We start from the raw sequence: 13606 nt of genomic DNA, 5'->3' as shown, positions 1-13606 counted from the left end.
CAGCATTTTCATCACATAATTTGTGTCTATAATTTTCCTAAGAGAAATGTCTAACAAAATCTTAAAGAGAAATAAGAGTTTAGTAGGCTACTCGGTACTTGTATAACATAATTAACATTTTTAAAAGCAAATCATGTTCCTGAGCTAACACAGTTTTAATGGAGAGAAAGTATTTTATTGTTCTGAGCAATACCTTTGTGGCAGAGAAAACCAAAACCAGGAATAACTTGTTTTCGCTCATGTCAGTTACTCTACAAGACTGAAATTCAGTACTACCTGCTACAAAAGATGATCTACTTTTGAAAGATGAAAAGCACTAATGTATATAAGAAACAGCTCTAGCAATCCAAGCCTTTCTAAAGTACCCTGAAACTAGCTGGACAACAGAACATAAACAAGCTAATCTGAATTAAGTGAGATGCCTGTAGAAGTGCTAAGAGAGCAAGCCACCTGCAGATATTCCATATAAACACACAGTTCTCCTGCAGGTACTTGTATTACATTTGAGGTGTCCTGGCTTGGTGTACTGCCATGATCTTCATTTCTGAAGAAGCAGCAACTGGTTTTATGTTAAGGACTTCTCTCACAACTGAAATGTTTCAATCAATACTTTCCTTCATTTACTCCAAGTTTCCTAAATTGATAAAAGCAACATTTTCACCACAATTTTTAAATTTTAAAGGGGATAAAGAACCTAATACTTTGAAAGCAGACTCGTCCATGTCTACATGAAAAATACAGTACTGCAGATATAGATCAGGTGTACTACACATTTACCCCACTATGGGCTGGAGCTGAGAAAACTGAGGAGACAGTAGGAAAACAACAATGAAATATGCTTTTGAACCAAATCTTTTCATGTTGGTCCTTTTTATTATTTATCTTAAGGCTTTGGGATTTGATATGGCATGAGACGTTTTTGAATTAATAGAACCTGTTTAACATCTTTTCTCCTTTCAACTTTCCTGTACTCTAAAAACATGAACATACGAGGCACACACATCTCTGAGGGTGATAGGATACATGCTCAAAACGTTCCCTCTTATCTCACTAGTAAAATTATTTTTCTTCTTGACTCTTAATATTCAAGCCATGTTATTTATTTTAAAAATAAAATGAGTAAGATATATTGGTACATTTTCACAGCCAGCAAAGAAGGAAAGTAAAATATTTTACATCTATTTTGGAATATCAACTGAAATTCATCTCTTCCAATTACACTTTTGACTAATCAAATAAAGGAGGCTTTTGCCAATAAGGAAAGTGGAACACAGAATGAGATGGGGTTTATTTTAAAAGTACTGGAAAGAGAAATGTATTACACATTCACTTAAAACTACATACATTATATGTAAGCCATGCCAAAAAGCCAGCCTTACTGCCATAGATTCCGTGATTTCTGGGTTTGGGGATGATTTTGTTCCTTAATATTTGTAACTTTTTCCATGCTCGGATTTTTTTGTATGCGGGTAGGTAGTGGTAACAAGCAACTAAACCAGTCTCAGTGGAACCTGAGAGCTGCCAAGTTAAACCTGTACCATACAGAACGCAAGGAGGAGCAGGAGCAATCATATTTATAACTAGTGCTTCACTGTGCAATTATGGGGAGTCAGTTTTGATTATCTGATTCAGACAAAGGGTCACAAGGCCTGATTCACAGCTGTCCAGCACCTTGTGTAGTCATTTACACCAGTACAAAGTAGTGTAAAAGGCTACCGAATCAGAATGGTAACATTTTACATTCACTCCATATTGGCACAGACTACTACACAAGGTGCAGAATAGCAGTGAATCAGGCCTGCACAGTTTATAAAGCTGTATCTTTAAAGTGCTGCTGGTCTTTCTGACTATAGGGAGTCTGAGGCAGGAACACAGCTGAAGAGGAAGTGGCGACTCCCTCCTATCCATTCTCTTGCCTTACTGCTCTGTGGCTGACCAGACAGGCACTAAAGATAATGGTTTTAAATATTTTTAAAACAACCCATTAGATGTTATCAAATATTCTAAGCCATTTTATTCATAATAAAAAACTATTTTGATTAAATTAATGCCACCGGGGCTTTCGGCAAGTTTCATATGTTGATAGATGATACTTGCTATTTTATTTTTTATCCAGAAAGCGATATTCCATATAATTTATCATAACAAATGCATCTACACAGCAAGTGGCAGCAAGTCTCAGAGCTTGGTTGACAGACTCAGGCTTGCACTAAGACACTAAAAATAGCTGGTAGCCCTTTGGGCTCAGCATGGAGCTTGGGCTCTGAAGCAAAGGGAGGGCTGTATGCTACACAGCTGGTTTTAGCACCCTAACCTGAGCCATGCAAGCCTGAGTTTGCCAATGATCCGGGCCCTGAGACTCAATGCTGCTCACTGTGTAGACTCACCCTGTAAGTGCTGCATAGAAATCCATCATAGTACAGTATTCAAATAGATTATCGCCTTTCTTAATGTATTGCTGCAGAACATATCAAATACTAGAGGGATCTAGCCTCCAGGACAGCGTCTTCGTCCCATTCTAAGAAGTCATTATCATACCCACATCTTCTTTGTGGTGAGAAGGTATGGTAAGCAGCTCTTTCTGAATATTTCATCAATGTCACTACGTACGTAGCCAATAATTGATGCTAAACTAGCAGTATACTTAGATGCCTACTGCTACAGAGAAATTGAACATACAGCTCCTCAACAGGCTTAAACTCTACTAGCCTGAGAGATCCCTGTGATCTGTTCCTAAAATCAGGATTTTTGATTTCATGCTGCTTCTACGCACTGCATGTCCATCTCAATGGTCAGTGACAATTCTGAAATTTGAACAAATTACTCAGAAACTGTAACCGTCAGCTTTCTCTAGTTGTTCAGCAAACACTCTATTTCATGTGTTGTAAATATTTGTCTCATGTTATATAAGCCTGCTTTACCCAAAAGAAAACACAAGAGGAATCAAATTAGAAAAGAGCATTGCAAAAATTACAAATTAACCTCACACTAGAAAATAATCTCAAATAGGCTGATGCTCTGAGGTTTTTTATACGATCACCAAAAAATCATTTTCATGTACAACTAGTTGTGGTTCTCTACAGAATTTTAGAAAACAATAAAATACACCCAGAAAAAAATATTTGCAGCATTATCTTTAACATAAATTACATTTCTATTATATATAGCTTAACTTTTCCTATATTAACCTTCCTATTCCTGAACAAGGGCAACAGGAGTAGACAGACACTTCAGGTAACCAAAAGATATCTATACAGAGCAATTCCAATCTAATTAAAATATCTACCCTCAGATCACATAAAGGTCCCATTACTTTTGCTATCTATTAATAATCATACACAAGGAATCCACAATATATATGCCAAGTGTTATATATATAAAATGCACATCTACACACGCAGCAGTTTTGCATTACAGATTTTAATTTCTACCAAAAAAAGATTATTTTAGATTGAAGAGGTGCCAAAGTATTTCAACAGAACACCAAGAAAATTTGCTAAGAGATTCAATTTTATATGAATTCTCTGAAAAAATATAAAAGGACCTCACAGATCACGGTACTTGAAAAGTTTCTCCAGTGAGCAGAGTTACAGTAGCAGAGTGAAACTTCCAGTCATCAATAATCACATCATTTTCATTCTACTGCTGCTCCTGTAGACACAGGGAAGGGCAACAGAAAGGGGAGAGAGGATCTCTCTCTCCCCCAACAGAATGCTGAAACCACAGAAGGCAGAAGACAAAAGTACATGCGACTCCAAGCTCCATTCCCTCTAAGCAGCTGGGAGCAATATGTGCTGGCTTTTTTGCTAACTCCCAATCAGTGTCCATCTTCCATAACAGCCACTGTCTAGCCGGTGTCTGATAAACATTGCAAGCCCAAAAAGAATCTAATTATTGTTATAGCAACTGATCCTGGAAACACATATCTGTGAGTAAATTTACTCACGTCAATTAAATCAGGCCTATAGTAATAAAAAATGTTCAAAATATTTGATCTGATTAAAATATATCTGGGTCATCCAAAACATCTATTGATTAGCAATGCTTGTGCTAAATTAATGCTTTTAAACTTCAGCCACTGTTAGTAAGATCAGAGGAGGAGTTCTATGGGTTCTTCTTTTTTTTTGTTTTGTTTTCTACCTACCATACTGTGTGGTGTCAGAACATATCCCAAAATATGAACAATGGGTGTTTGATGCCTTAGTGAAATGAGCTGGTGGCTTCACACCAATCCTCAGATAATAATAGTCCACATCATAGAACACACCATCACAATCCGTATCCTTGTTGACAGTCTTGGCAGAGGCCAAAGACGGAAGGCACAGAGACTGAACTACACTCTCATTTTTAGAAATGATCCTTCCAAGACAGCATGGACATAAACTAATGGAGTAGGGAACCTTGCAATGCCATTGCCCATGCTGAATCAGTCCTGTAGATAAATGGATGAGGAAATACTCTGTATGTCAAACTGCAACAGTTCAGAAATATAAAATTCATTTTCCCCTCAAATATGCTGTAAAAAATAAATTGCCCACTGAACAGTTATCATCTTGACAGTAAAATGCAACCTGTAAAGAGTGTGAACATGAGAAAAAATGAGGAGGGGAAAAAACTAAAACTAAAAAGACAAAAATGATATTTAGAACTGTTTGTGTTAAAAAAAACACAACTTTCACTGACATAACAAGAGTTCACAATATAACTGAAAAAATGCTTACTATAACTACTGACCAAGCTTTGGAAACCTTTTACTCAGTAGAAATAGTCTAACTATGGCTCTCACTGCAGATAAAGATCTGCAGCCTAATTTGATGGCTGTTTAGGAAACAAACAAAAGACAGTACTATTAAAGAGTTTTTTTTGGGAGTAGAGATGAGAGAGGTTGTCCAGGATTTCAAGAGCTGAGATGAGATATATCTAAACTAAGCTCACCAACCTAACTTCACTTTAATATACATTTGTTATTGATTTTTAAAGGGCAACAGTAATTCAGCATTAGGCCATTTAACACTGTTATGCAATGTAGTAATGTCTGCCAATTGCTGGATTGCAAATCTGGACATAGCACTGGCTGTCTTGACAGGGAGAGGGCAGGAGAAGCAACTGTGAACACTTCATTTATGTTGATTCTCCCTTTTGATACCCAAAAGCATCTATAAGAGACATTCCAGACTCCAGTGATCATACACACCTTAGAAATTGAAATACCACGATAAAAAAGCTCTTTTAGTTGAACAACAAGGTGCAAAAGATGAACAAACAGTCATTGCTTTATGGCACAGGAACTCTGTGAACCGGCCAAAATCCTGCACTTCAACATTGCTCTGAAAAAGATACAGGGAGTACGAGAATTCAAGGAGTATAAAGTATGATGCTCTTTCCCCTTACATTCCTCATTAAACAATTGTAAAAAACCAAAAATCATAATATAGTGGAGGAGAAAGATATAGATACTTACCATTTAATACAAGCTTAATATTTTGAAGCCACTGAACTATTTATCCTTTTGTTAAGGTTATGCCTTAACAGTGACATATTGGGCTATCAGAGGCAGAAGGTGGAGTAAGCTAGAATTTACCCAACTCATTTTTTTAAGCTGTCCTACATTTATAAATGCTCATCTGTTCCAATACCTTTTTAAAAATCTCTTTCTTTACCTTTTGTGACACTCCCATTCCCTACAGCCCATTCCTGATCAGTATCTATTATTATAAAACAGCTATTTTAGTTTAAAATATTTTTGTCTGCATAGTCAAATCCTATTCTGCCAACTCTCTTTAAGATCACTTTATCCTCAGAATGAAATCCTTAAGTCTGAAATGAGAGTAAATCATTTATCCATCTGAATAAATATTTAACCTTGGTATAGCCAACATTTACCAACCAAGCAAACTGAGTCATTGCTTCTCTAAGAACTAATTCTTCTCAGAGGCCAGTCGGAACAAACGCAGCCTCACCCACAAAAGTTTTGTATTGGTTTCTAATGTTTGGTTTTTTTTTAAATATTCAAGCGTACACATTGACAAAAAAGCACTGAGCAGCCAACAAGAAAACCCAGAACCTTAGGACCTAGATGTCATATGTATCTTCATAACCAGTTTCCACAGTCGAAGATTGGGTGTGGAAGAAGAGGAGGGTGCATGAGAGAAAGGGAAAGAAACCAGTATGGTACATGGAACTGAAAAACAACAAATAATAAACGCACAGAGCTAACAGACCTGTTAAATCCCATGCATCTGGAGGAGTCTCCCTCCTTTGGGGCCCCAATTTTATTACCCTTATTCATGCTGAAGAGTATCCACCTCACAGAAAGTACTCACACTAAACTCTATGGGACTGCTCACCCAAGTAAGTACTACTCAAGGAAGGCAGGGTGACAGAAATCAGGCACGGAAATTAGTTCTAGGCACAGCATTAAACGTCTGTTTGGTGATGAAAGGATTTTGCTGTATTTGTCAACCAAGATTTTCAATAAATGAGTGAAACTTCCAAATCTCAATTGATATGGTCTCCCCCAAGCACTGTGACACACAGCAAATGACCCCTGCCAAAAATAATAATAATAATGCAGGCACACTTTTATCATCCTGGTGCTGAAAGACACAAGCACAGAGACAAGAGGGGCCCAGAAGTGGAGGGGGCTTGCTGTGAGGTAGGAAGGTGAAGGGAAGGGAAAGGCAGAAGAATGGAGGAAAGCACAAAGGGTAGGAGGGGAGCAGGTAAAGAACTGAAGAGAGCGGGGCGGGGGGACAAGTAGATGTTGTCAGAAGGGGGTGAAGAGCCGGGGCGGGTGGGGGGAGGTGACAGGCGGCGAAGGGAGGCTGTGGGGAAGGCGGCGGAGGAGGAAGCACAGGGCAGGACGCAATGCAGGCCGGAGGGAGAGGGCAGGGGGCAGGGGAGCCAGGCCCTCTCCCCTCACCTGGCAGCCCTTCTTGTGGTGGAACCCGACCACTACGATGTGCAGCACCGGCCCCCGCTGGCTGCTGGGCGGCGGGGGCTTCCCCCGCGTCTCCATGGAGCCCTGCGACGGCCTCTCCGCAGGATGTTTAGAGCGGGCCGGGCTCCTCCGCGCGCCCCGCCTCCCCCGCGCAGGGTAGACGCGGACTAAGCCCCGACCCGGCCAGGGGCGCTCCGCATGCCCTGGCTGTGCCTTCCTCCTCTGCTTCCGCAGCGCCGCAGCCGGCCCGCCCCGCCGGGGGTGGAGCGGGGAGGGGGTGGTGCAGATCACCAGGCCTGCCGCCTCCCTCCTGCTCTGAGTCCTTCTACCCTTGCAGCGGCCGTCTGAGCCTTTCCTCGCTTTCCTCTTCTCCTGCCTTCCAGCCTGCTCTCTCTCTCTTGCCTTCACAGGCTGGAGAAGGACGGGGGCTACAGGGCCAGCGGCATGTGACACCACCCATTTGGTGGCCGTACTGTACCCTCCTGCCTACACACAGCTTTGGAAGCTTGTTCTATAATCTACTTTCACATGAGGCCTGGTGACGAGCTGTCAAGTAGTTGCTGTAAAAACGGGGTAAAGAATGACATCCTCAACAGATTAAAATGACCACTCTGAAATATTTACAGTCATTTATTTTACGTTGGTGATGATATATATTATTTCAAGGCATAAAATTGGGTTTCTTTGAGAGGTCAAAGTATTACAACCACCATCTAAAGGATAAAACATAAGCAAATACAGGAATCATTGAAAAGTAATGACGAGTGACATTTTTAGTGGACATCATTATCATCATCATGATCTCAGTTGAGAGTGCATGATTTACCACAGTCTTCATTGCCTTGAACTTGGCATGTACATAGTTCTGTGCAGGAAAGATTATAGACATAGTTGATTGTGCAGCAAGCCCTTGTACAGGCACAAATAAGGTCTTGTTAGAAGCCGGGAAGCCATTGGGCACTTGAAGAATACAGGAAGTAATTCGTCATCCACATTTTCCCATCCATGTTGCAACAGTGATCCAATATCTTGTTTACTGACATGTGAAGACATCCAAATCTTTGTTTACCAAGATGTTTTGACATAATCTTCAAAAGTGTCCTCACATGGTGGGAGTTTGGCCAGCAGCTTATCCTTTATGATGGCAAGGTTGAGGCACAAACAATTCAGATCTCTGTGGTTCTCTTTTTTTTCTTGTTATGGTCATACAGCACTGCTACCAACTTCCTTGCTGCAGAAATTCTGGCTTGTCCAATGCTCTCTTTCAATTTGACAAGTAAGATCTCTTTGGTCTGACATTAAACACAGATTTCTTTCCCCCCTCCCAAAACCAAATAGGAATGACACAGAATCATTGTGACGTTCCCCTCTGGTGTTATCTGGATCAGAGATCTGCTAGGTCACTCCAATCTTTGACTCTGGGAGCCAGCCTTACCCTACTCTGCTCTGCTCTGAGAACCCTCATTCCTCGGCTGTTCACACACAGCCTCTGTTCCTTGGACTGTGCAACTGAATGATACTAGCCAACATCTCCAGTCCCAGACACAACCCTAAGAACTGCCGTCTTGCAGTGTCCAGGTATGCTCACTGGATGCTGCAAGCTTATATGAGTTTGTCAATTTAACAAAGAAATTGATATGTTCCAGGCTTGTTATCCCAAGGGGAGTCTCTGACATGTTTCAGATCAAACACACTGCTTCGGGTAGAAGAAACAAACAGATTTAGATTTTAAGTGATTATAAGTCAAAGCATAAGAAGTCAGATTTGGTCAAATGAAATAAAAGCAAAATGCATTCTAAGCTGATCTTAACACTTTCAATACCCTTACAAACTTAGATGCTTCTCACCACAGGCTGGCTGGTTGCTTTTCAGTCAGGCTCTCCCCTTTGATCAGTGCTTCAGTCACTTGGTGTGGTGTCTGTGGATGTGGGTGGAAGAGAGAGGAAGAGCATGGCAAATGTCTCTCCCTTTTACTGTGTCTTTCCTTCCCTCTTGGGTTTTCCCTCTACGCTTCAGAATCAGGTGAGCATTATCTCATGGCAGTTCCAAACTGACCAAAGGAAGGGGGATGACACCCTTGAGAGTCCAACAGATTATTTTGTTGATGTCTAGGCCAGCGCCCTTTGTTCTTGTGAGGCTGGACTGAGTTTGTCCCACACGTGCCCTGATGAGGTGTGAACTGCTTCTCAGCTCTTGGAGAGTTTTTGTCTAAGCTTATTTTAAGCTATGAAGATACATGTTTAGCCTCATAACTACATACATGAAATTATAACCTATAACCTTACTATAACGTTACTTGTAACAATTACTATGACATCACTATAATAACCATGATCAGTGCATCATGAGCCTTCTCAAGACCTCAACATGACAAACTTTGCATTGGATACCATTTTATCAATCATTTTATAAAGATGAATATGGGAGTGTAGAGTGTTTCCCAAAGTACAGAGCATCACACAGGCCTCAGTCATTAAGCTCCTCTGTGGAAATCAGATGAAGGGACTTTTTCTAAAAGCATAAAAAAAATTGTTCCAGGAAAATCTCAGCATTAACACAAGGGCTCAAACTATAACAATAGATTAACTCCTATAATTACATAATATTTCTCAGCTTCAACAGAAATTCTATTATATAGAAAATATACTTTAGGGAACAAAAGACTGTAGGGAACAATTTGCCCTGGCAGCCAAATGATTAGTTATCAGGCCTTTTCTGTCTCACTTTTTCGATTGTTATAATTTCAAGAAAGAAAAGTGATATGAAATATTAGCCACTGTCTCCTTTAGTGATGAGCTACATCACTCAATACTATAAAAAGGGCAGGGGAATACCTACTTTTCATATTCAGTTCAGCAAAGAAAAGATGTTTGAAACTGCTCTCACTGCTATGCATTTTGTGATGTAGATGTTGGATAAATCCTAATGATTTCTTTTCATTGTTCAAAATTCTCTTTCCTGCTATGTGAGGCAATAGAAAGGATAAAAAATTGTTCTGCAAAATGCCAGGCCATGTAATAAAAACAGGGATCCCGCTGCTATATTTCAAAGTAACTTGATTGCCATATTCTCTGCATATTCTGCAGCTCGCCCTATTCATTTTGTACTTGTGTGCTTATGAAAGAGGAAGGGAGGTGGATATTGTGATACACACTGTTGTAACAGTCACAGACACATGTAAAGTGCATCTTCCTTATGGAATTTACTCACTCTGTGCATAGCTAATATACAAACAACACAATTAACCACATGTTAACCATAGCCCTCGTATGCTTAGCTGTAATATTTTAATAATATTGACTGCTACTATACCATTGGCAAATAATTAGAGGGACTTTCTTTATCTGTTACTGCATTCTTAATTAATGACAACCAGGATCTGCCAACTCTTTTTTATTTGCACTGATGCTTCTTTAATGGATATGCTTTAAATCAAATTTCTCTGATTAGAAACACATTTCCACATCCACTGTAAAATTCTCTTAGTTGAAGTCTCAAACATACATTTCTATTTCTCAGATAAAGGCTTAAATTCAGCAAAATTTTATCTTCAGTTTTTCCATTGCAAAAGACTTTGGAATATGCTTTTGCATGTAATTCTGCTATTTGCTAGTAGTGTGACCATTTGCAGAATTAGTTAGTGCAGAATTTGTATTTGGTTCTAGTTTAGATTATAAGTATGGAGATAGGGCATATCACAGGCTGAGCTGGCTTTTAGAGGAGTTGGGACTCAGAGTATGTCTATACTACAGGATTATTCCGATTTTACACAAACTGGTTTTTTAAAACAGATTTTATAAAGTTGAGTGCACGTGGGCATTCAAAGCACAATAATTCGGCGGTGTGCATCCATGTACCGAGGCTAGCGTTGATTTCCGGAACGTTGCACCATGGGTAGCTATCCCTTAGCTATCCCATAGCTCCCACAGTCTCCCCCACCCATTGGAATTCTGGGTTGAGATCTCAACGTATGATGGTGCAAAAACAGTGTCGCGGGTGATTCTGGGTAAATATCATCACTCATTCTTTCCTCCGTGAAAGCAACGGCAGACAATCATTTCACACCCTTTTTCCCTGGATTGCCCTGGCAGACGCCATAGCATGGCAACCATGGAGCCTTCTGCCCTTTATCGTATTAAATAAGATAGTTTGTGTCTTGCATGGTGTGCTCAATTATCTGGGATTTAGTTAGCAGAGCAGCAGTGCTAATAAAACAGAGTGGTCTGACAAGCTGTGAGTCCTGAGTTAACTGTGCACCATCTTCAGGCATAAACTCCTGTGGGAAATCATACGTATTTGTGGGGAACCGGCAACAGCTTCTTAGGAATGTAGAATTTAGATGGAATGCTCACCAATTCTCTTGTTGCCATAAGTGTACGCTATTAGGTTTAAGCATTGAACAGTCCCATGAAGTTTGAGGTTACTCATGTACTTAACACAGCTTGGTGCAGATAGAGCGCTTTGGTTACTTTCGTATTTTTTCCAACATTTTCCTCATTGTTTTCTGTAATTTTATTTAACAAAGTTGTAGACTTTTTCTAATTAGCCTTTTGTGTTTGTGTTAACTCTTGCCTCCATTTAATATCCAAATAGAGGTTGGTCGTGATAAAACCAAGGGTTGACTTCCTCATACTCTGTAGAATATGCCAGACAGACTATTGAATCCACCCTCAGCAGCACTAACTTCTTTGTCCTTCCACCTCTCCATTTCCCTTGTACACTGTGGCTGTCTCACCAGTCCAAAGAGAAGGAATGACACACATGCAAGTCAATTTCCGGCCCTTATTCCCAGGCGCACAATTTGTGTTTAACACAAAACTCAAAGAATCCCCGACAACACAGACTAGGCTCCCAGAGGCTTTTCCTGACCAGCCCCCCTATAGAAAATGCTCACAAGTTCTCATCCGCTTCCCCTATCTGCTTCTTCAACGCCAGAATGGGCAATTTTTTTTGTCACATGCTGCCATCAATTGTGACCCTTTGCTCTCGTTTAATTGTACCTGGGGAGGGAGCTAAGCACTGTGACGGCGGTGCAGCTGGAGGCCTGGTCGACACTACGCGTTTAAACCAAATTTAGCAGCGTTAAACAATTTAACCCTCACCCGGTCCACACAACGAGCCCTTATATCGTTAAAGGGCTCTTTTAACGGTGCTGTACTTCTCCCCGATGAGAGAGTAGCGCTGAAATCGGTATTCCAGTTGGATTAGGGTAGGTGGCCACAAATCGACGGTATTGGCCTCTGGGCGTATCCACGTGCACCATGTGATCCGCTCTGGAAAAGCAATCTGAACCGGATGCACTGGCCCACATAGACGGAAAAGCCCGCAAATTGAATTGCATCCTGTTGCCAGCGTGGAGCTCTATCAGCACAGTGGCGATGCAGTCCCAAATCCAAAAAGAGCTCCAACATGACCGACGGAGATACTAGATCTGATCGCTTATGGGGAGATAAATCGTTCTATCCAAGCTCCAGTACAGAAGACAATAATTGCCAAACTTCTGAAAAAAAATCTCCAGGCGATGATACAGAGTCCACAGCACAGTGCGAGTACAAGCGTAAAACAGAAAGGCCCAAAGAATCAAGATGCTCATGGAGAGAGGGAAGGGGGATGAGGACTCCAGCATCCCAAGTCCCTGCAGTCTGCCAAAAAAGTATTTGCATTCTTGCTAGCTCCAATGCCTTAGGTCAAACACAATGTCCGGGTAGTCAGATCTTGTCAATTTACCCCCCCGCACGAAAGAAAGGAAAAATCGTTTCTGACTTTTTCTGTCACCCATTCTACTGCATGCTGCTGTGACGCAGGTGCTGCGGCACTGAACAGCCACATCCGCTCCCCTCCCCTCCCAGCAGATGGTACGTACAAAAGACTGATAGCCTCCTGTCATCAACCGTTAGGCTCCTTGGCGGTCCTCAGGTGAGGTCGGCTGGGCGCCTGGGGTAAAAATAGGAATGACTCCCAGTCATCCCAGCAGGGTACAAGAACGCTGGCTAACCATCCTCATCATAGCAACGTGAGTTCCATCAGTCCCCCCCCTGTCAGTGGCTGAAAGAAAGATTTGTACTGCCTGGACATCAAGCAGCGTGAGGCTGCCTCCCCTCATTTATCTCACTAAAAACTCAGTGGTCATCCCTGCATTCTTTATTACTTCAGCACACAAATGGGGGACGCGGCTACGGTAGCCGGAAGTTGGAAAGGAAACGGGTGAGTTATTGCAGGGCAACCCTAGAATGGCAGCAGTCATCCTTTCTGCGGATCGACCGGAGCGGCTGGTGCTCGTCTGGTTCTCTGATACACTGGTTCTCTAGAACACTTGCCCATAGTCTAAGCAGGATTGACTCTATTTTTAGATAACATAAAGAAGGAATGATCCAAACAAAACCCCCCCGACAAAAACCCCCACGGAGTCATGTCCATTTTTGTCTTTGCCCCCCAGCCATCCTCAGCGAAGCCAGCTAGAGCACCCATGACAGCAGCAAACGTACAGTATGACTATAACCTCAGCTCATCGCCAATTTACAAATGGCACAGCAGGACTGACAGAACAACTGGTAACCACTCTGCTAGCGTTGCAAAGGCAAATGAATGCTGCTGGTAGCACTGCAGTACCGCCTCTGTCAGCGGCATCCAGACACATACGGTGACAGTTGGACAAAAGGCCAAAAC

General features: G+C 41.4%; 1 protein-coding gene across 1 annotated transcript in view; it reads right to left on the bottom strand.

Annotated features, from left to right (window-relative positions):
- The window catches only part of AVL9 (AVL9 cell migration associated), a 68001-nt gene extending 60871 nt beyond the window's left edge, over positions 1-7130 (bottom strand). Inside the window, exon 1 of the mRNA XM_075062582.1 lies at positions 6923-7130. Coding sequence (XP_074918683.1) covers positions 6923-7018 — 96 coding nt within the window. The 5' untranslated portion in view covers positions 7019-7130. The remainder of the gene's footprint in view (positions 1-6922) is intronic.
- Positions 7131-13606: the final 6476 nt, after the last annotated feature.

The sequence above is a fragment of the Chelonoidis abingdonii genome, chromosome 2, assembly GCF_003597395.2.
Source record: "Chelonoidis abingdonii isolate Lonesome George chromosome 2, CheloAbing_2.0, whole genome shotgun sequence".
NCBI classification, from domain to species: domain Eukaryota; kingdom Metazoa; phylum Chordata; order Testudines; family Testudinidae; genus Chelonoidis; species Chelonoidis abingdonii.
The sequence above is the reverse complement of the archived record's forward strand: the minus strand, read 5'-3'. Positions and strand labels throughout refer to the sequence as shown.